Source organism: Schistosoma mansoni (genome assembly GCF_000237925.1).
Source record: "Schistosoma mansoni, WGS project CABG00000000 data, supercontig 0388, strain Puerto Rico, whole genome shotgun sequence".
Lineage (NCBI taxonomy): Eukaryota > Metazoa > Platyhelminthes > Trematoda > Strigeidida > Schistosomatidae > Schistosoma > Schistosoma mansoni.
Window position 1 is genome coordinate 8,471 of NW_017386230.1, and position 24,011 is coordinate 32,481.

General features: G+C 34.6%; 1 protein-coding gene across 1 annotated transcript; it reads right to left on the minus strand.

Annotated features, from left to right (window-relative positions):
• Positions 1 to 1,497: 1,497 nt before the first annotated feature.
• On the minus strand, positions 1,498 to 22,951 carry Smp_120380 (testis specific leucine rich repeat protein,putative; the record flags this gene model as incomplete). The annotated part of the gene is made up of 13 exons (XM_018792306.1): positions 1,498 to 1,545; positions 5,215 to 5,310; positions 6,838 to 6,907; positions 9,243 to 9,314; positions 14,918 to 14,986; positions 16,461 to 16,583; positions 22,074 to 22,141; positions 22,220 to 22,330; positions 22,364 to 22,439; positions 22,489 to 22,663; positions 22,698 to 22,771; positions 22,808 to 22,901; positions 22,942 to 22,951. 13 exons carry the CDS (start codon positions 22,949 to 22,951, stop codon positions 1,498 to 1,500), a joined length of 1,086 nt encoding a protein of 361 aa, XP_018644627.1.
• Positions 22,952 to 24,011: the final 1,060 nt, after the last annotated feature.

A 24,011-nucleotide genomic window follows, 5' to 3' on the forward strand; every position in this document is an offset into this window, starting at 1 on the left:
TGCATGCACAAATGGGTTGATTTTGATTTTCTAAAATATTTATTGTTTGCATAACTTTTTATGATCAGAAATTACATATACCTTCTTCGCCACAATATCGTTACCTCATTCTTATAATATTTCGTGGGTACTCGGTATATTCATAAATACAAAAACCGAAATTTCCCAAGGCTTTATTAGATTTACAGCTGTTTCTACTAAAACAATAACTATAACACTAACTTATACAAGTAGGAAACGTTTAAATAACATCTCAAGATTTATTCGGATTTGTAGAAAACAGATATTTCATATTCTTTTCCCCTTTTGATACCCAATGCACTTTTTCTTTGGCTCAAACAGAAGCTCATTTCTTGAAAGTGAGGCAAAGTATCATGCAGTATTTTGCAAAATACAAAGTGTGAGGAAAACAATAAATCAGTTCTAAATAAATATTCAAAATAAACTTTGTTCACATTCATAAATCAAAATTAACAATCCAAAATATTTACGGTTTATTTATAAATCCCACGAATCAAATGAGCGATGGGACGTCTGAACAGTCTTCAATGTATTCGTCGTACATTCTCGGGGTTGTGAATTGTTTTTTGATGCGAAGAAACGATTCCTTACTTTTTGATGATATGTCTCCAGAGAGTTCACTTAAAGTGGCGTTTGGCTTATTAAAATCCTGAACAAAAATATGATTTCTGAAAGTTTAACAAGGCAAAAATAGTGACAATTTTTTAGACGGAGAAGAAATTGATTTTTTTTGTTACATATGTAACAATATAAGAAATACTACTACAAAAACAATCCTTGTAATCAATTATTTTTAGATTTAAAAGGATTCAGGTTTGAAAACATATTATTTAAATTTAGCACATATGCAAACGAATATAAAGTGTATAAAAGCCAAACACAACAATTGAAACTAAAAATCAAAGGAAATTACGAAAATTTATCAAAAAAGTTGTGGATTAATTACAAAAACATTTCACGTATACAACCTACGTTTTTTTGGTTTTTTCGTGAGAACTATGTTCACTATTTGCTGATATTCTGATTTCCCGGGATGCCTGTGTATAAATTTAGCAAAAATATTATTAACATACTTTACTAGTGATCATTTACACCTGTTGGTCAAAAACGAATTAAACAGCCTACATTCTTTGTTAAAAGTGGTAAATCAATCTTCATAGATGGATATCGGCCTATTTCCAATGTTGTTATAAAAGTATGGATTTTTATAGTTAAGGCACTCACCTATAAAAGGTTTTTCATACGTTTATATGAAGGTTGTTAAGATAGGAATTTATTGTTCATCACCCTCATGAACGAATGAACATATTTGATTCATGGGGTATGGATAAATATGACTGAGAAGTTCAGTAAACATGTAGACGCATCAGATATTGAAATTTTTGCTGGTCAAAAGTTGATCAGGTTCCTTATATTGTAAAATTTGATTTCAGTGATGTCTTTCAAAATCCATATTCACAGACAGACTAATATGTTTTATCGTCCAGACAACACATCAACATAGCATTGTCTATTCCTATTATTCTAGAAGAATAATGATTTTTAAAAACATTACTTAGTTTCTGAATATCGATATTATTCTACACAATTTAGGAAATTAGAACAACACATGTAAGCGAACAACTGTTTTCAATTAGATCGTCATCAGGCTTTACTTTAATATACATGAATATTTATACGAAAATTTTAGACCAATCAAGGCTATTTGAGTCAAAAATCACAATGAAATAGAATACGTCGCCGAGCATAATAGGTAAAAGTACAAGTTGAAAATGAGAAGACAGGTGTACTGACAGTAGTAAGAATATGAAATTACGATAACAAAAGTCTTATCAATAGTTAAACATAGGAAATAGGACCACCTTATGAAGCTATTGAGAAGCTCGATCTATACTGCTGCTACATCGACGATACATTCATTGTCGTAGATCAGAACACCAGTAAGGATAGACTATTAGAACAGTTCAACAGTGTACATCTAGCGGTTAGTTTCACTGGTGAAGGCGAGTGTGACAAAAAGCTGAATTTTCTTGACGTTACACTAAGCAGGCGAAGTGATGGCTCGTTAAGTAGAAGTGTCTATAGAAAAAGTCCCTTTACCTGCCAATATACTCACTTCTATAGCTTTACACCTATCCAATATAAAAGAAATTTGGTTAGATGCCTCACTAGTAGAGCAAAAAAGATGTGTTCAGTAGATACTTTAAGTCAGGAACTGGAATTTATCTATAACTCACTGACAGAGATCGGCTACCCTGTTGCGTTCATTCAGAAGTACATGTATGATACAAGGAAGTAGTCAGAGATTTCAACTGTTCCAAAAAACCTTTATACATGAAATTACAATTCTACAGGGATGTGGCTAGTGATACTCTGAAAGATAGGTTAACGAAAGTAATTAGAAGAATATTCTACGCAGCCTATTTTGCATTGATTTTCTCGAGTCGACCAGTGATGCCTACTCAAACGAAGGATTAGTTACCTGAGTTGACCTCTATGTGCATTTATAGGTTCAGCTACTCCTGTGGAGATAGCTATATCGGGCGCACTATTAGGCAACTTAACCAACGAATGAGTGAACATCTACCATCATGGTTTGGGAAGGGCCAGATAAAAACAATACGCAGTTCTATCTTGGCACATCTAATTGATAGTGGTCGTAATTTAGATAAATCGAAATCATTTCGAGTGATCTATCGTATATCTCCATCATTTCCCAACGGAGTTCGTTGCCATAGGAATTCGTACATTCCAACCCAATTTATGTGTACAGAAGCAATTTGTAACCCCCCTATCCGTTCCATTGCCGGACATAACAAATGACATCATCATTGTTTTTAAATTTTAATTTTGTTATCATTTGTTTGTAATTTTCTGCCTCTTTCCGTTTGTATTCTTCACTATCTAATTATATACTTCTTATTACATAATGATTTTAATGTTTTGTGATTACTATTCTAGTCTATTTACCCACGTCTGACCTCCTATTTCCTATGTTCAACTATTGATAAGCCTTTTAAGCAAAGATGGATAGTGGCTAGCAGTGAAATACAGGACGCGCGTTTCGTCCTGTTCGGGACTCGTCAGTTGGATGTGCCTACATCTCAGAGTTGATGTTCACTCTGGGACTCGAACCCAGCACCTTTCGCTTCAAACGCCATCGCGTTATCCACTCAGCTACTAAGTCCTGATAGCCACTTGTTTGTGCAAGTGAATTCAAACTTCACCTCATTGCACAAGACTTTAATATTCTTACTACTATCAGTACACCTGTCTTCTCATTTTCAACTTGTACTTTTACCTATTATGCTCGGCGACGTATTCTATTTCATTGTGATTTTTGACTCAAATAGCCTTGATTGGTCTAAAATTTTCGTATAAATATTCATGTATATTAAAGTAAAGCCTGATGACGATCTAATTGAAAACAATTGTTCGCTTACATGTGTTGTTCTAATTTTCACACTGGGAATCTTTAATATTCTACAATTTAGGAAGTTTGCATTGACAATGTATGTCAGCAGTTGTTAGATTTCTAAGTTTCCAGAATTGCGAGAATGATGTGCGTCAAATTAGAGACTGAATATATTAGAATATGTCATCAAGAATACATATACTGAACTCCAGCCCACTAAGATAAAGATAATATAAGTGAAACCACAGAATACCAACAGCAGCTAGATTTTGACGTAAGAATAAAGCTCAAAAGGAACTATTGAATAGTAATAAGATCATGATGAGTACAAATAATAAAGCATGTACAAAGCTATGATCGATTGTGCATCCTTATCACATAAAGTCTACAACCGTATATTGCAACTTCATCGCGTCCTCCAACACTGAAGTTTTTACCTGCCTAAATTGCCGAGATTTCCATATGGAGGCCTAACGAAATGGAACATATTCTTGATTTACCTACTATCTTTTCCAACTTATTTTTCTTAAAACAGGTCCAAATCATCTCTGATTATGAACCGATGGTGGTTCTGTGATGGTGAAGAACTTTTGCTCGGTTGGAGTTTTTCTCTGACCTGGATATTTTATTTGTTGAACTACCATCGTTTTCTTGAATAACGTCATCAGCACAAACTTCAGACAGAAGCAATGTGCTCGAATTTTTTCACATGCGACTAAAAGCATGCCCTGTCTGGTTTTCTTTGTGTTCACTTTATCTAAAATCTAAGCATTTTATCAGTTTAAATTATGTCCATAATTGTCCGCGTTCATTCATATAAGTAAGAACACGTCATGGCGTTTGACAGCTAGTCGGTATTCATAAGTACGAAGATGAAGACAGCTCACTGTCCGATGTGGTGTTTCTGGCAGTTTGTTTTGATGGCGTCTTGCGTTTCTTGTTTTGTCGTTTCACGCTGGTTTGGATAAAGTTGAAGTGATTTGTAATTTTATAGACATATTCAACTGAAAAAGTGTTGACATTTCGGACAAAGAAAATACATAGAAAACCACAGAACTTTTGGAGACTTGGTCAATCAGTAAGCATATAGGAATAAACTCAATCGGAAAATTCACTGAGAAATATAAAGTCAAATATCAGGTCAAAAGGGGAGGCAATCAAAATAAATTTTCAGACAACAAGAGGTGAAAGGTCAACAATAACCAATCAAGTTGGGAAGTTTGTATTATTCAAGACCAATTATTTCAGCGAGGAAACCACATGGTATAAAGATGGATCACATCTAATTTAGCATCATGATAGTTGTGCAGGTGTATGTCAACAGTTGTCGGTTTTTGTTATAAGTTCTAAGTGTTTTAAAGTTAAAAATATCTGATAATCAGACTCCATATTATTGATTGCATTTATCCTCAACATGGATCAGTGGCGTTCTCCAAGTAAGCTATTTCTGCATTCTCCCGCTTGACTCAGCCTGCCATCAATCCGTCACTTTTAAAAATAGATTTAGTACTGCACATTGGGATAGGTGTACAAATTCTCCTATAAGATCATAACAATAATCTGTATGCTTGCTTATTAGCTTTAGAGTAATGGATACAAAGCTAATATACAACAGGAATGTCTAAACTAGGCTCTAAAGATCCAGGATAAATCTTATCTCAGTAAACAAAGTAGCAAAAGAAACACATTTCACATTTTTTTGGAAGTTTATTCCTAAGACAATATATGTGAAAAGCAAGAGAATAATGCATCTGATTAACTTGATAACAACTTTATACCTTTGGCATAGTAATCAGCAAATGTCCTGTCGTCAAAGAACGCCTAACATGTGAGGCATCAGCTCGAACTTCATCTGGTAAAGCTAGCTGGAAAACCTAGAAAAATTACCGGCAAAATGTGCATTGTTGTGATTACATAAATCAACAAAACAGTATTTTATAATCGATTTACGCCATATCGACTAACGACGTTTTTCATTTAGCTGAATAGATTTAAGACAGGTCGAATAAATACTCTATATTAAAGTAACAACATGATAAGTTGTGTTTGTAGAACAAAAGAATTTACTGTAGTCTTACGATTTCCTAGACGGTCTATTAGTAGAGGATTGTATTCCGAAGGTATCATTTGTAATAACTTTGGTATACTGTTCAATATCCAACCATGCATGGCAAAGTTACTATTTCACTGACTTTACATAGAACTAACCATTCTAAACTCATTCTCATAGTATTGTACTTCCACTCGAGAAATCTAGAAGTAAATACGATTTCAGTTGGCATTGATTTTTATCAGGAGTGAATTAACTCAACAGATAGCATGTTAGCAATAAGACCAGATACAGGAAAAGAATCTGAAGTGTGTGACTTGTATATCAGTTAATATGTGTACATAATTAGTGAATTATTGAGTGACTATTTACAATCAGCAAGAGAATAAGTAACAGACATGCAAATAATCACATACATGGGTATGTACATAGATAATTGAACGACTGAATTACCGTAAGGTTTTAACGAAAATACATTGACCTTTGTTTGGACCAAATTTGTCTGTCCCTCGGCAGGATATATATATATATATATATATATATATATATATATATATATATGATAAAGACAAGATGTAGGAAATCTTGGACATGAATTTCTAGTTTCATGTCTCTAACACTGAATAATAATTCATCATCCTTCCAACTGTGAAACTACTTGGCTTAGTGAAAAAGTCAATCACAAACTATTCAAAATACAGCTTGAGTTATATATTAAGCTATCTAAAGTATTCTAATTAACCATTCAATGTAGATTAAATTGTCCAGATTCAAAACCTACTGCTAATTGTTCCCAGTTATCAAATATCATAGGTTGAGTGATACACCATGTTTATTGGTACATTGAAGGATATCGTTAAAACTGTATTCTAATCATATAACCATCACTTTAGTAATTTTCTCATCTTTTCAAGTTATTTTAAAGCAATTTACTATGATGTCTACAAAAACGTATCGAAGTTAACTCGATTGGATTCCGTTTAAAAATTAGTTGATCCATAAGACAAGGTAGAAATATGTACCACTATCATCTCATTTTTTTATCTTATTATTCTTTCGAAAAAGATTGTTTACTGAGTTTCTTAAAACACTGAGTTTTCAATCAGGAATACGACAGAAATTAACGGAATCGGTTTTCATTTGAGTCATGTGAACTACTGAAGTTTGATTACAAGACATATTCTCAAAAATATGTCTCAACACTAACCATAACAGCCTGATAATTTGCAACGATCTTTATTTTTAACAGACATTTAAATGAGCAGTAGGGAACCCCGAATCACCAGGCCCAGATGACTTAATAAAAATGATCACACCTGTCTGTTGTTTATCAATTTCATGATTATCTTACCTTTCCTTTAAGTGTTACTCGAACGTAATTGACTTGTATGTCGCATTTTATCAAAGCTGTATCCATATGCCTATTATGAAAAAAGTGTATTGAGTAGGAAAAGTAGACATATTAAAATTTTATAAGATCCCAACAATAATATTTATGTACCATCAGAGTAAATTCAGGTAATTTCTTACGACATAATCACAAACAGATTGTATCATAACAGAAAGTATAATTCGGACTTAGTAAATTAGTAAATTTTGACGGTATAGTGAAAAAAATCCTTCAATAGAAAACTGCTGAAATTTCCGAATCCTTGTTAAATGAATATTCAGAGCTCATTTCAACATGAGATCGATTTTTCGACACAACATACGTGTAGTATAGAAACGAGTGAATACTGGAAAGCAATCCTGTGAGGACGGCCCATGGGTGAATTCGAGGAAGCTCTAGGAAGCTCAGAAAGAGCCGAAGATATTCCATCCAATCGTCGTTTGGAAGAATATCCCAGAATCTCTATGTGTAGTTTCCCTATTAGACAAATGGTAAAACCCCCTGTATGCGGATTGGATCACTATAATGATGATTTCCCTTTTAATAAAAACTATAAATACCTGGTAGTGTAGCAAGCCCATTCAACTACTGTATTTTTTGTGTGCTCTCTGTAATCCTAACATTTAATCACTGTAAACTTATGTGTGAGTCTAATTGAGCGCATGTGTCTGCACATCAATCCTTAATTTGTTCTCTCATTGGTTGTAAACAAAGACAATCAATAATTTATCCACAATCCATTAACACTCAAAAATATATATGGATTTTTACCACACACACTCACTTGTTTTCCTGGTGTGCTTGCTATCTGTACGCTTGTGGATTTTACCGAGCTTCAACAATAAACTATCTCTATAACTGGTGTTCAGGCTTTTGAATAATCTCGAGTAAACCCGTAATTCTACTAGGAGATTTAGCCTGCAGTAAATATTCAGTTAGCGGGATATTATTTATTTATTGGAGTCAGATATAGAGGAATTAATCCTCTACAGTAGTTTTGTACCACATTTGACACTGTTTGGAATAGCATTCCATTCACTTGTCTTCTGTTTCCTCATTTTCAACTTAGAGGGTTCTGACGTTCGAGTGCTAAAGTTGTACGCGGTATACTAAGAATCTAAGCTCCAGATATAACAGATCCCTATTAAACAGAATTTCCATTCCAACCCGGTTTTGTCAAAAGCTTGCAAAATAGTTTCCAGATATTCTACTCATAGAATACATAGATTTGGTATTTACATTGTTGCTCGTTTTGCAAGCAAGGTTTATCGAACGAAAAAGATGATCAGCAATTTATTTAGTCTTTAAATCTCTAGGATCATAGAAAGATTTGCAGCAAAAAACAGAGCTGAAACTGCGATAACAATTAATGGTCACTGAACACCAGGTACCTATATTAACTATATAGATCCATTTATAATGCCTTGGTGTTTGAAGTAATTATCCAAATTTAAACAAACAATGAGGGCTTTTCAGTAAAGAATTTTTTTCGACGATATCATTTTCTGAAGCTGTGCAATCGTATTTCTGAGTAATTTTTACAAGTAATTGTGTTCAATAAAATAGAGATGCGTTACAAAGAAGTCAAAGATACAATACCATTCCTATTCAATACTTGAAAACTCAATAACTGATTACATTGGAATAACACCCTTCCATTTACACATTATTATATTCAATGCTTGAAATCTTTTGATAGTCGTAACTATATGCAACACCACTTCATTTATATAAACTTTTATTTTCGACACTCGAATAAGTTTGACTATCGTTGATGATTTCGTAACACTTCTTCTTTACTATAGACCACTATATGTAAAAATTTCCCAAAAAGGCAATTGTGCAGCTCTGGGAAATTATATCGCAAAAAGAATATTTTCTTCACCAAAACATCTTCACGCTTTTTGATGACTAAATCGGATTCTTTCGCTTTCTAACCAGTTTTTGCTGATCGTAGCATTCTTCCTTTCTGATGACCGGATCTGGAAAAATTTATTATTGAGATAAAGAATATTTTTTACAGTTTACTTACACCTTACTTCGGATTACTGTACATTACTGTAATGTAAATTGAACCTAGTCACTTAACTAACTGATACTTTGTAAAATTTCATAGAAATGATCACTGATGATTAGTTTTGATAGAGCATATTCACTTTCCTAAAGTACAAATAACAAAATCTGTTAAGATTAAAATAAAGTTAATGTTTAGTATACTGATGCGCGTACAACTCGTGCTCTGAGAATTATTTTTCTTTGTATGAGTAAAAATGAGAGAAAACACATTAAAAAGCATCTAATTGAATGATTCATTTTAATATCACTATTCAAACAAAAGTAGTAATTGCTACGCATGAAATACTCACTTATATACGGCAATATCGAGTATGTAAACTTCGTGATTGTCCAATATATCTTCTTTGAGGTTGAACTCTATCCTAAAATATTAGACAGTTTGATTATGTAATGCAGTCATAAAAGCTGTCTATCAGGCAGCGAAATTTCATTAGGTTAAATCCTCAATTCGGGACACATTGTTCACATTAATTGTTTGAAGATGGTAAGTTCATAGGTAACCAATCATCTGAATCGTTAGATGTTATGTTGGGCATAGCTTGCTAACTTCGGTCAACATGAATTACATATCAATATCTTATAAGGATTATGAAGAAATAATGCCCCTAATGTCCAATTTATTTCACTTACAAAATGTGTGAATTTACATTTGATCGAGCTTTCATAGTGATGATCATGCCAAACGCCATAACTGTTATTTAGTCTGTACAATTAGTTGGAATACTACTGGCTACACTGATCCTCTCTGCATCGGTTTTATTCTGGTAAACTACACCACTTGTATTTATCTAAAGGACACTTATTTTACTAGTGTGTCAACAGTTTACACACCAAAATAATCACAACTGTTGATTTATGTGAAGACTTGATCGTATTTGTACCTAATATGAAGTGCCTAATCCATCAAGAACAGTTGTTGTAGAAGGACAAAATGAATTCATTCACTCCATACATTCGTTTTAACAACCAGAATACCAAAAATTGTAATATTTAGAAAGTGCATGTGATAGTTTGTCTTCTCAAAATCACTTATCAAAATAAGTGATAACACATACGAGACTGTGAGTGTGTTTACATATGGAAGTTACTGTCGACTTTTCACAGCTACTTTAACTACTTCACAATTTTGTTATCATAGCCTCCCAACTGAATATTCAATGCGGAACAAAGATTAAGTTCCTTCGCACATATTCCAATCAATGTTTCTGATCTCGAAATTGTTTTTGCAAGATGAGCGCTAATTATTTTTAAAATAAGCCCATATTTTGCAGTTTTCTGGGTACAGATGAATTATTAAACACAATGGAAAAAAACACGACAGAATTTAGTTAGTGGAAACCATTTTCAACGAATAATTTATACGAATTCTTAGTATTTTTAAACTTTATTAATATACTGCACTTGGATATATCGCACCTTGATTATTGCATAAAACTACATTATTTGTCAGATTTATTCTAGATAAATTCACGAATGAGATGAACTGAAGCCAATACAGTTCCAGAACTTCAATCAAATAAGTTTATAGTTCTCAAAACTAACAGATTGCATGTTATAAACTACATTCGCTACATTAATTTATGACGACTGTCTGCAAGAAAATATGAAATTACTTATTAACATATTTGGTGTTTTAACCAAGAACTTTAATTGTAAACCGCCGTTGCATTTGAACTTGTTGCTATCTAATCAACAGTATTATCAGTCAGTTATAATCAAAGTTGTGGCTGACACAAGTGTGCATTAGCCTAAGTTGTCAATCTACATTAACGCGATAAAACCAAATTATCAATATGAATAGTAAAGTGTACATATAAGTGTATTCTGAAGTAAACTTCAATGGGACAAATTAGAGCCATATTTCACTGTAATTTTCTACGGTTATTTGATAGTTCATTTGCTACAGCTATTCAGTGTAACGTCTAACGCATTTAGATTGAGACAGTGAGTGTTATTTAGACTTATAGCCGTGAAATTTCTTGCCATTATGGAGATCCAAGGTCAACAGATGTGGTGCTAACTTTAGAAAAAGCAGCACAAGACGAATAATTTTCTATATATTCATTCAACTCTACATCTGGTCAGGTTTCAAATTAGCTTAGCAGCACTGTTTTAAAGCCTTATCATTGCTGTACCGTTAAAGAAGAGAATTATAAACGAAATGACACCTTAGTTACCTTACGGCTTTTATAAACTGGGTCTCTGAAAAATCCTGTTATCAGAAATATGAGTTAGTAATACTCTCAGATACTAATAATGACAACGGATGAGATTATGAATGTACTAATCGGGAACCTGGACACAGAGAAACATTATTCGGGTACATAGTAAACATACTAAAAACTAGGATTCACTAAATTCTTCATGTTTATGCAGATTAATGTTTAGACTTAGCAACCAACAACATATGATATTCAAAATTATGTTTCACAGGGTAATCGTTTACTCCGAACCAAACCTAGACTCATCTTTATCATATTCCAACTAACTACTTGGGAAGCTGTTTTATTATTTATTGATGCAATATACTTCATTCAAAGACTCAAAAATTATTACACTGCTGAAACTGGAAGTCAGCAATGAATCTCTTACAGAGTAGTTTTGTCTTTCCAAAATAATGTAGATTTTAGTTAATTCTCATTAATCCTTTCTTGGTTTACACTATTATTGCTTTTGTTCTTCCGGCTTTCATATTATCCGATATGATCATATTAGTCAATTCAGTTTCCTCCTGAATGACGTAATTATGTTACTTCACATTTCAAATAAATTAAAAAGAAAGTAGATCTAGTTAAACTTCTGTCCTCCATTCACATCATCACAGACCATTCTTGTTGTTCACAAGCGTATAATATAACTTTGCGAATGAGTTGTAATCTTTCAAAGATGATAAAAATAACCTACAGCATAGAGTAGTTACAGTCCTATAATCTATTCGGTTGATTTCAGTCTATGAGGACTATGTCTGAAATGTATCAAGTGGTAGGTATCAATGTTTAATTGCATTGATAAAAAATTTTTGTATTATATCTCTCAATCAGTGAAACCATAAGATTTTAGCCTACATACTGTAGTGACCCAATGAAGCTATATTGGTTAGAAAACTTGTTTCTATAGGTCCTATTATGTTAAGTAGGTTCTTTAGCGAAAGGTAAGATTAAATGCAGCAGGCTCGTGGTCCGTGGTTGGAATTGTATAAGGCTGTGTGTGACTGGCCTCAGGAAGTTGTCTCGTGAACTTTTCATTCACGCTCTCAGGTCGCTGAGACGAAGACTAATCCAGTTTCCTTTTCAGGAACATCAAAAGATATCCTTCCACGGGAATCGACAACCTCCCTCACACTTCTAACAACATACGAAATCACCCGATTCACAATCAAACTCCATCTTCGTCACCAAATATTACTTTTACACCCAGTACAAATCCTCAACTTCCTTCGAATTCTTTAACTTTTGCCACCACTGTAAACGATTCTAGTTCACAAAATGCCATTCCAGGTCCCTAGAAGCAGCTCTTCAAAATACATGTTAGGCTTTTAATATCCAAAACCAATGTCATAGTGAACAACAAATATCACTAGCTAAGACCCCATAAGCTCGCACCACGGATGTATGCTGTGCCACGAAAACACACACAGAATCCTAACATATTCATCGACTTAAACTCATCTAGCCAGTATGAAGAGCCAATGCAATATACTCTTCGTGTATTTGGAAACGCCACAGCAACCTCTCGTGGTTTCCCAAAGTGGATACAGCTTTAAGTCTGAATGCTGAAAAAGCACTTCTTGACTAGATTCTTATTGATATACTGTTTGTCAGTGGTGTAGTAAGATCTCGGAAGCATAAGGACAAATGGCGTTACCTCTTCATCAGTTATCCCTATGGCTTCACTAACACCAGCTTGAAGGAAGTAAAGATGAGCTTTACAGGGAACTTTGTGATCTCCTCCAGAAACCAGGCACTCAGACATAATAATTATAGAAGGCGGTTTTAACCACAAAGTCGATAGGACATCCTAGTTTATAAGGAAGGTCAAAAATCCTCTTGTGACAATCACAGAGAAATCAGTTTGACTAAAATAGTATCTACAACATTAGCTTCGATAGTACTTCGACGTCTAACTAGAGATTCTGAAGAGCGAACTCAAGAAAATCAAGCTGGTTTTAGACTTGGACGAGGGTAAACAGGCCAAATATCCACTCTTCCTCGCGTTTTAGAACATGGAAATACTTACAAAGTCACCAATTAAGAAGTGTTTATTGGCCTTAAAGCAGTAGTCGATTCTCTTGACCAGAAGGTTCCGTGCCGATGTTTGTCATTGACAGGCGTGCCAAAGAAGTACATAAACCATGTTTAGGTTGTCTACTCAGACACGACTGCTACTATCAGAGCTTATGGAGTATTGTTAACCTTAAGTGGCACTCGTTAGGATTGCCCTTAGCGTGCATTTTTATTTCATTTGATCATCGGTATCCTCCTTGAAAAAAAATTTTTTCAGACAAATTTCCAGTGCTCGTACTCCTACCAGGTGTTTTACTTCTCAACTTGGAGTAAGAGTATGACATAGTTCTGCTTGGTGAAGACGCTAACAAAACTTATACTCTTTTGATAGTTTTGATCAATAATGCAAAAATGTTTGAGATTTGTCTCTTTTTCTCCATATTCAAAATGCTGCTACAGGATTAGTCTGTATCAGCACCTGAACTGACGATAACGAGTGAAGTAGTTGAGCGCGTCGATTAATTCACTGATCTTGGAAGTTTCATTATTCCAGTGGGCTGATATCTGACAAAACCTTGATATAGACCCAAACCCCTCCCATTAATGTTTGCTTACATCTATTACTTATGACGTATACGAGATGCCCATCTCTCAACCAAGGGACGAGTATACTTTACGGAAGTTTTATGACTGAGAGAAATGGCCTAGGAGGCAATTGTAGGCTGAAGGTTTTTGCTCACAGTTTTCTTTGAAGCATTGGTCCAGTTTTTTGGAACGACCGAGTGAGGAATGTTGAGGTTAGGCATAGGGTACTTGGGGGAGGTGGTAAATTGGTTGATGAGTTAGTGGAACTTTATCGAATGAGGTAGTAAGGACACTTGTTACGTATCTCTAACCACCCCCTACCTCAGCGAGGGATGCTTACTAGTGCAGGAGTACGTTAGAAGTTAGGGGCAACAAAGCCGAAACGTGATACTAGTCCATGAAGTAACTGACTGTTAGTCTGATGCATTTAGGTAGGTTTAGACTATTTGGTTAACGTTCCTGTGATAACCGCGATCAGTGGTTGGAGACTGCGTTACATGGCTACTAGTTGCTTGAAATGGGACAGATGCATTCAATGTTTATCTTTCTTTCGATTTTGAATTCCAATAATCCTTCACATATACCTTCCAACACTGTATTTTTAAAACATATTTCCACTGTTTATTCGTATGCTTTATCATCGCTAATACATTATTTTGATCTCACTTGGTATTTTCTTCTCATCGTATGAATCAAGTATAGTAACTTGGGACAACGCATATCTGTGCCGAGATATATGTTTATAACATCTGTCTGTGTATCGATCTACACGCAAACTTGTGTTAAAGAGAAGTACGGATAGTTAACGAGTTACCGGAAAGAAGTATTAAAGTCCTTTTTCAGGTTCACGCTATCGATAATATGCACACCGTAAGTATTTCCCAAAGTATCAGTTTAATACAACATAAGGTTCAGCAAACACACAGACAAGGATTCGTTATCACATATATTCACATCTTAGATCTATCGATTTGATTGATTTTTAACTTGACATTTTGAATATAACGAAAATCAAGAAAATAGAAAGTCCTTCTGATGAAACAATATCAACAGATGGTGTTCATAAATGGATCAGTAATCAGTTTTGCTTGGACTAGACAAACAGCAAGCAAAATATCATAACAAAAAATTTATGAGCAATCGAAATACAAACGTACTTAGCTGTGTTGATGTTGTATGGTCTACCGTCTTCGGCAAAATATTTTGTGGTTACTCGCGATTCTGTCCTGAGATTTTAATAAGTAAAACTTTATATGTATATATCATATAAAATTTATTTCTTCCACTATCTTGAAACTCTAACCCAGTCTATTTCATAAGGAAAAAGGTACAAAAACGCCCTAAAACTATATAACGCGATCAACAGTATTAAAGATTATTTGGTGGTAAATTTTGATGAAGCATGTCAGAAAAAAGGGTTCTACGGAGGAAACCAAGGGTTCTAAGGCTGTTGATGGTATTGATTGTAATATAAATGCACTGAACTTTTATATACAAACTGAACGCCCGCATGCAGCTCATCAATATACCTGAAAATAGGCCATTTATCCTCCTACAATAAACATATCTAGGAGTCAGAGGTTTCATTTGATTGATAACAAACTCCATCAAGTAGAATCAATCGAGTTTCTGTAATAAAAGAGCAGCATGAGTAACTTTTTGAAAACTAAGGATGATAACAGCGGGAAGTATCGATCAGACGTTATTTGCACTCAATATTATCTGGTCTATAGGCGAACAGCTATATCACCTAAGCTTCCAAATAGTTCTTTGCAATTCATCAGTCACTTCTAATGGTATCTAAGAATTTTGGCAATTTCAACCTTAAACTAAAGTATGAATATACAAAAGAGATAAATAATTCATATGTATCTTAGAAATGAAGCAACTTTATTCGTTATCTAATTCATTACACATTCTAAGGCTCTCGATGGACTACTTGCAACTCCGAGACACGCGCAATAGAAAGGTTCCAATTTTGTAAGGGTCATAAGATAAATATAGTGCAAAAGAAATCGAGCACTAAAAGTTTATTATTTGCTTTCCAAGGAGCCATCAGATTCTACACAGGAGTAAAATGAAATCGGAAAACTTCAGAATCTGCTATTGTGTAAAGCCTTTGCATAAAGTGCAATTATAAATGTTTGTTATGATCGGTGGAAACGTCATGATACCCAGTATATCCTTCTTCAAAATATAACTTTTGAATTATAATAAGAATAAAAATCAACATTGCAGTTGCATACTGCTGTAATTTGTTCAGGAGGAAGACCTATTCTTTTCAAATGAACTGCCACCTTTTCAATCATCATCCGCAACTGATATTATCAAGTGTTTTGCTCCTGCAAAAACTTTATTTGATCCCCATACATATATTATTTTTGTTACTAGTCCCTCTTATCATTTTACTTTTACTCATAATTTTGTTTTCAATTAACCGATGTAGATGTTCAACCAGGAAAATATGTATGGAAACCTGGATTGTAAATAAAAAACAGAATAACGCTACATTCAAAAATCTCAGTTTTAGTTCTTAAAATCGGTAATCCTTTACTCGATACTAACTTCCCGTCAAAGTGGTATATCTGTAAACGTACGCCTAATTTAGCATACATATAGACAACGTAATTAATATTCACATCCTAATAGGGTTCCTATTTCGTAAATTAAACATTACATACAATAATGTGAATTAGGCACCTTGATTCTTTTGTCTGTTGTCTTGATTTCTCCTTTTGTTGTATATATTCATGTGTTTCGATTCGTGATTCGGGTGTGTAAGGAACTTTTTCAGACCAAAATTCTTCTACACCCACAGTTGTGCTGTACGAAAAGCAAAAGTTTAACTAATGAAATAAAAACTGCATTGCACAGGACTGTAACAATCAAGGATAATGTGATAAACTTATTGGTGACATTTACAGATAGGAGAACTAGGCTTACCATCTTTTCTAACTCAACTGGCTGCCTGCTCGAATATCTGGGATACCTGTTTTTGTCATCCAGATATTTTAACAAGTTAGGTTTCTCTTTGCATTAACACATCATTATGTCTACTTATTGCACGACCTATTCAGGCGTGTTTATGAAACGTTTACCACCTTTCACTGTACAAGTCACAAAAAAGTACAATCAGAGACATCGTGGTGGTTGGAAATATGCATTGAAAAGGATGAACATTACTCAGGTGTCGATTCCTGAACTGTTAACATCTAACTGGTGATCACTTAATACTTGTCGTCAGGATCAATCAAGAAATAAGAACAGGAAACTTGTTGAAATACTTTGTGTTAAGAATTCCATATTGTACCCAAAATATAATATTAAATAAAGCCATTATTAATAAAAAGAAAAATAAGAATGATCTGTATACCTCAATAACAAAAGCCAATACATTTTGACGAAATAGAGAAAAGAACGACCTCAAAGTAAAAGCACTATTGAGGTGTCCAATTATTATGAGCTGTGATTAGTGAAAATCTCGTCTTTCATCATGAGGTGGATCTGATGCAGATGTGAAGATGCAGATCGGTAAAGCAAGAGCAGCATATTTACAACTGAAGAGCATCTGGAACTCAAAACAATTTTCAACCAACACCAAGATCAGGACTTTCAATACAAATGTCAAGACAGTTCTTCCGTATGGGGCGGAAACTTGGTGAACTACGAAAGCAGTCATCCAGGAGACACAGGTGTTTATTAACAGTTGTCTGCGCAAAATGCTTCGGATCCGTTGGCTAGACACTACGAGCAACAACCTACTGTGGGAGAGAACAAACCAGATTCCATCCAGCGGAGGAAGAAATCAGGAAGAAGAGCTGGATGTGGATAGGACACACATTGAGGAAAGCAACCAACTGCGTCACAAGACAAGCCCTCACATGGAATCCTGAAGGCCAAAGGAAAATAAGGAGACCGAAGAACACATTACGCCGAGAAATGGAGACAGACATGAGAAGAATGAACAAAAAATGGATAGAATTAGAAAGAAAGTCCCAGGACAGAGTGGGCTGGAGAATGCTGGTCGGCGGCTTATGCTTCATTGGGAGTAACAGGCATAAGTAAATAAGTAAGTGATTAGTGAGGGATGAAAGACAGATACATTTAGATACAATATACATAAAAGGCTATCTTATATTGTAAACATACTGCTTTGATTACACACACTTGGTGATTGTGTCAATATACTTCTAGTTAGTGGTATCTGGTTCTTAATTAAAATGTCAGAGTAGTGACTGTGTTCACGAAATTTTATCTTTTCTTAAATATAACAACTGTTCGGTTGCGTCAGATTAAAAACTTTCTACAAACGAGATTCAGCTTACCAATACACAATATATAAGAAGTCTTCATTTGTTAAGAAAAACAAACTGATTGTGTTTATAGTCGAATGTATTGTATTGAACCACAAAGGCTGAAGATAATGTCGGTGCAAGTCATTGCATTTCCGGTGGATTGATTCGAATTCGCTGTCATTATAAGTTTAAGTCGTATTACTTGCAATATTTGGATTAATTAGGGTAATATTATTTGGAGAACTTTTGGACCAATGATCAATAAAGAATATAATGATGTCCGTTTAAACTGGCCAAAACAATTATGAAGCCATAAAGGGAGATAGAGAATCAAGGAGAACACAGCAGATAACACTGGAACAAGATCAAAGAACACATTACGCTGAGAAATGGAAACAAATATGAGAAGAATGAACAACAACTGCATAGAACTAGAACGGAAGGCCCAGGACAGAGTGGATTGGAGAATGCTGGTCGGCGGCTTATGCTTCATTGGGAGTAACAGGCGTAAGTAAGTAAGTAATCTCTTATTGTTCTTCTTACATCTATCTACCTCTTGTTATTCGGGACATAATTTCTTTACTGTTCAACCGTATTCTGATTTAGAGACTTGTTGAGTGAGTTAGTGTCCAAGACTAGTAAGCTATGGGAATAGCTGGGTTGTAATAAGAGAAATTATAACACTGAGAGAAAAAGAGCGGATAATGAAATCAATAACATGTAAAATAAATGAACAATAGACAACAAAATTCGTGGGTATGAGCACCCTAGTTATTTGGAAATTTTAGAACACTAGTTTGACAATATAAAACATTAAATTTATTTGGACTTTCAACTTAAGGAAACCGTTAATGGACAAACCAACAGTTTAATGAACCCAAAATTGATTCATTATGTAGATCTCCACAAATTGTCAAGAAATACAACAATTGATTAGAGAAATTATTAAAGACATGAAAATTAAGTATACAAAATATATTTAATGACTTTACTAAGCCACTTAAGCTTCTGAAGTTACTTCTACACTAAATTATTGTTCACATTGCATTACAGAATGTACTTTTGAATGTATTAGATTATTTAGGATGCTTTTTCGATCATAAAAACTCCGGTGACTTTTATTTGTAAAAAAAGGCAAGTAAAAACAATGCATAAAGGATTTCAAGAGAACTGAGCTAAAAAGTACCCAAAATCTTTATGAATTTATATACATTAAATAGCAAGTTATCTGAAAGTTATGAAATATCAAGCAGAACAGATGAACTAAGGATTAAACTGAAGACGATAGAAGTGATGCTATGAAGTGGGTGCTTTTTAAGTACCGAGTGAGATCAGACTCAAACACTTTGGTTGTAAAAATCAAACCAGTATTTTACTAATTATTTTATTCACCCTAATGATGTGTAGCGAACAGTACATATTTACTCATGGCTGCCTTCCAAACAGCCGATCCGTGTTCGATATTCGGGGGACGCCGGCCATGACCCAAACACCTTGGTACGGCCGAGAGTGATGAGAGTCCGTCCTCTTTCCCGAAATGCTCTCAAACGGCCACGCGTATAAAGCCTCTGCCAGGGAAGTCCTACTCACTGCCTTCTCCCGACAGGGGTGATTTTTACGAAATTGAGAGAATGAAAAGCGAATGTACGACGCCTTAACCGGGTGGGTGGACACAGAAACTCCACCTAGGGGAGTCGGAAAACCCTGGTTCGAAACCAATAGTGCACATGGGCTCCAGTATCCTGAGGGAACAAATGGCGTATGAATCTGTGAGGATGGTCCACAGGTGTTAAGTCGGCTTCCAGAGAACTCTAACAGAGCCTCCAGAGGCTCATAAAGAGCCCCAACCAATCAGCGATTAATTAGAAGTTGTGTGAAGTTATGTTACTAAAATAACGAGATCCTGATTGGCTGATACACACTACTACATGTAAACTCAAGGTCTCTTAATTACTATAAAATCCCTGTATTTTCTGTACATAAATGAACCTTGCAGTAAAGTGTTTCTCTCATACTCGAGTCTTCTCCCTGGTGTTCAAGTCGCTGCATAGTTCTAGCCTGGGGTTATCAGAATAGCTTAGGATCTGCATATAGCGTTCAACTTATAGACGTATCAGAATCAATTGTTGGTCACCGGCTACCATGGGACTGCATCTCCTCACGATGCTCCACTGCCTTGTGGATCACACCTTTAGGTCAAATGCTCCGGGTGTGGCCCCTTAAGAAAACCACCTGCTTCGGTCTGGGCACCCGCACAGTATCACAGCCCTCACATAAATCTAATGAAATAACAATTACTTCACCAAATACTATGCTCGCTTCAATTGGAATTCAGACAATCCACATTCACTTGATAACACACAATCTTGTTGTTATGATTATAATTATCATCATTTTTTATATACTACATCACTCATATCTTCCTCTATTCCCGCTTCATGTACAACCACTTTTCTACTTATACAGCAGCTCGCCCATGGTGGGAACTCTGTCATATCTAAACGATCTCAAGTCACTGTCTCGTCGAAAGTGAATGTATACAAGACTGCTGCTTATTTTGAAGTATCTATCTGGACTCTGATCATGCCCCGGTCTGCGCCAATCTTACCTTACTTTTCAGTGACCAACGAATTCATCGTCATCAACAGATTGATGTCAGTAAATTGATTGAAACTTCTATCGCAAGTATCGAACCGAGCTAGCTTCTAGGCTAGCTACCATCCCACCGAAAAGTATGGATGAGCATTGGTTACGACTTCATGACGCCATGAGAATGGCGAGTAAAGCCGCTAGCAGCTTCGCTAAACGTCATGCTTATAAGCACTGGGTTTCTTCACCTTCCCTATAACTCATTAAAGCCCATCCATCTACCTCGAGTGACCACGAGTTTGACCTCGAACGAAGACTGTTACGTAATGAAATTCAACAAAGCTTGCGTAAGGACCGAGAAGCCTGGTGGTCAGAGCGTGCCAATGAGTTGGAAGCAGCAGTTGCATCTGATGGCTGCCGGAAGCCTTTTTCAACTCATCCAAGTCACTGGCAGCAAGAAGTCTGGTGTGAGCGAAACAATCTGTGAGGATGGCGAGGTACCAATCACTGGCATATAATATTTTGATACACTACAAAAGACGAGTAAGGAAATTTTAGCACTCAATTTTGTTATTTATAACACCATGAGTTTTTGTTTTTAAAATACAGTAAACAGAAATCATACAATCAAAAATTCCAAACATTTTAGTGGTGAACAGGGGTAAATCGAAAAATATCTTCAAATAGCGTAATGACATTTATAAGGAACGTAGTTTTCCATATTTACATGAAGCAAAAAACATATTGCTTTGAATTCATGTAAAACAAGGTGATGCAGATGATTTTTTACTTACCCTACCAAAAACAATATCACCTATTTTATACAAATCCTTTGTGTATTGTAAACAAGGTGTCTTTGCTGACGGTAATAAGTTGCAAAAGCAGTACAAGCAACTACAAAGATGCAGACCATTGGCTACCATTCCGATAAGTTCAGGCTTACTTCATTGTGCGAAACAATTATTGACATTTATAAGTAAACAGTCGACCCCTATATCATTGGTATTATGAAACTAACATCTACACCTAAAATTATAAGATCGTCTTACAGCAGATAAACATAGGTAAAATATTATATTAAACCAGGTCGGTTAGGTGAATTTCGCCATCATGCACGTTTATTCTTGATATTTGTTTCTACCGTCAAACCAACCATAGTTATCAGTCTGCCAAAGTTGTCTGATATGTGGAAGAGATAATATAAAACCTTTTCTTAATATTATTATGACACTAATTTGTGAATCACACATACTGTGTGAATAACAGCTGTGGAAATCTAAAATCCTACTGGATCTGAAATTGTAAAATCTAGCTATGCTGTAGTGTTATTGGGGCTGAAAAAATCTTAAATTTTTGCTTTAACTAATTATTAAATGCCTTGTTTATTGAACTGGACAAAAGTCATTAGAATAAAATGTTAAGTACTTACCAACTTGGATCTGTATTTATCTTGGCGAATCTTTCTTTTCTTCGTAATGCTTCGGCTTTTTCAGAATTCTGTGAAATAACTTCGTATTAAATCGGTGGGACGGAAATTCATATTCAGTTAATCATAAAAATTCATCTCCCGCTTACTCTTTTCAATCCATGCTCTCTTTGTTTTTCTTTTATGATTGGACGAATGCGTTCTAAGTTTTGCAAAGCGATAATGCGTTCTGATTTAGTTATTTCCACTCCATCTAGCAACTTTATTTGTAAAAAAAGAAAATTTATGTTTACTTTTAATTGCGGCAACGTAGCAATCACAAATTCTCTATACCCTGGATATTCTGTGCAAGGATTTCCTGTTAAATAACTAAAACATATAAGAAGAAAATTAAAGAAAATTTTTACAGCTAACTTACAGTTCTTCAAGAAAATGCACGTTACCTAAAGATTCAATACTAAACAAGTCGCCAATAAAATTTACTGTCAAATCTAGCTTTTTCAAGGATTCACAACCTTCTAAGTTCTCCACTTTTTCAATATTATTCAAAGCTAAATTCAAATATTCTAGTTTTTTCAGTTTTGAGAGATTTTCTGGAACAAAACGTTAGTACGTAATTAGCAATACCGATTTTGGGTATGAGATTGTTTTGTAGATATAATATCTTGAGGCTTTTACACCAGTTTTCAATAAGCTCAATCCTTGTTTGTTTTCAAATTATGTAACAAAAGTTTTACCTCTCAAGATTTTGTTGGTGTAAAGCCACTTCTTCAAGAGAGTATATCTCCTCATTATTGTGTTCTGCTCGTTTTCGAATGAGATCTTCAGTAACTAAGATCGAACATGAAAACTGTTAAAATGATTTACTTACTTAACACCATTGTGTGACTGGACAGATGCTTGGATAGTTCTGCAAAGCAGATAAATAGTGGATTATTCAGACTCATTTAAAAAACAACTTTTCAGAAAAATATATTTCTCGTTGATATTATTTCAGTGATATGCACAACCGTGTTCCTAGTCAAACGAATTACCTAACAATACGACTATTCAGACCAGAAAAATGTTAAATTTTGTTATATCGATTGAGTTCCCTGTTAATATATACGAACGTGATAACTCCCGCCAATGGGAGAAGAGCGAATTATCGATCAAAGCTATGATACACAAAAGCTGTATGATCAGTCTTTAGTACTCGTCAGTCCTGCTATCTGCCTAGCCCATCCAGGTAAGTCCAGAAAACTAATAACAGCCTCTGCAATATGAATCATTATTCTCAAACATACTGGGTTTATATACCAAACAAAAAGACCACATCGTACCATAAAATAGAAAATATCATTTGTACAAGATTTAGCCAAATGTGGCTGTGAATAGCGGGGACAGAAATCAATAGACTAGGGATAAAGGGAAGTTACTTCGCTGAGATGTTCACAAAATTCTTAATGACCTAATGAGACTTGTTAATCAAAACATGCAAAAATTAACTAATCATTGGTCTAAAACAAAGAAAATATACAGCTCCAATTATAATGTATCAATAAGAACAATGAAAAACAAACGTCTTATATGGTTAGATAAATAAAAGCTATAAAATGAATCTAAAACAACCTGAAGAAAATCGCGCCTAATAAAGATGAACAGGTTTCTACATTTAATTTTCATATTCATGATGTAAAAGCTAATGATAATATCTAATTACTCAGCTGTTTCGATAATTTAGTGTCTACAGTCTTCGATGAAATATGTCGTAGTTATTTTCAAATTCGCTTTGACAAAAGTTTAAAATATGATACTAAAGACATAAATGCACAAGAGCCTGCTGTTTTAAAGTTCAAATCCACTCGCTGCTACTTGTGAAACCTATTTTAGTGCTTCACTCAGTTAAAACGTTTAGTGACAAAGTAAAACGAAATTATATATATATATATAAAGTTTTTG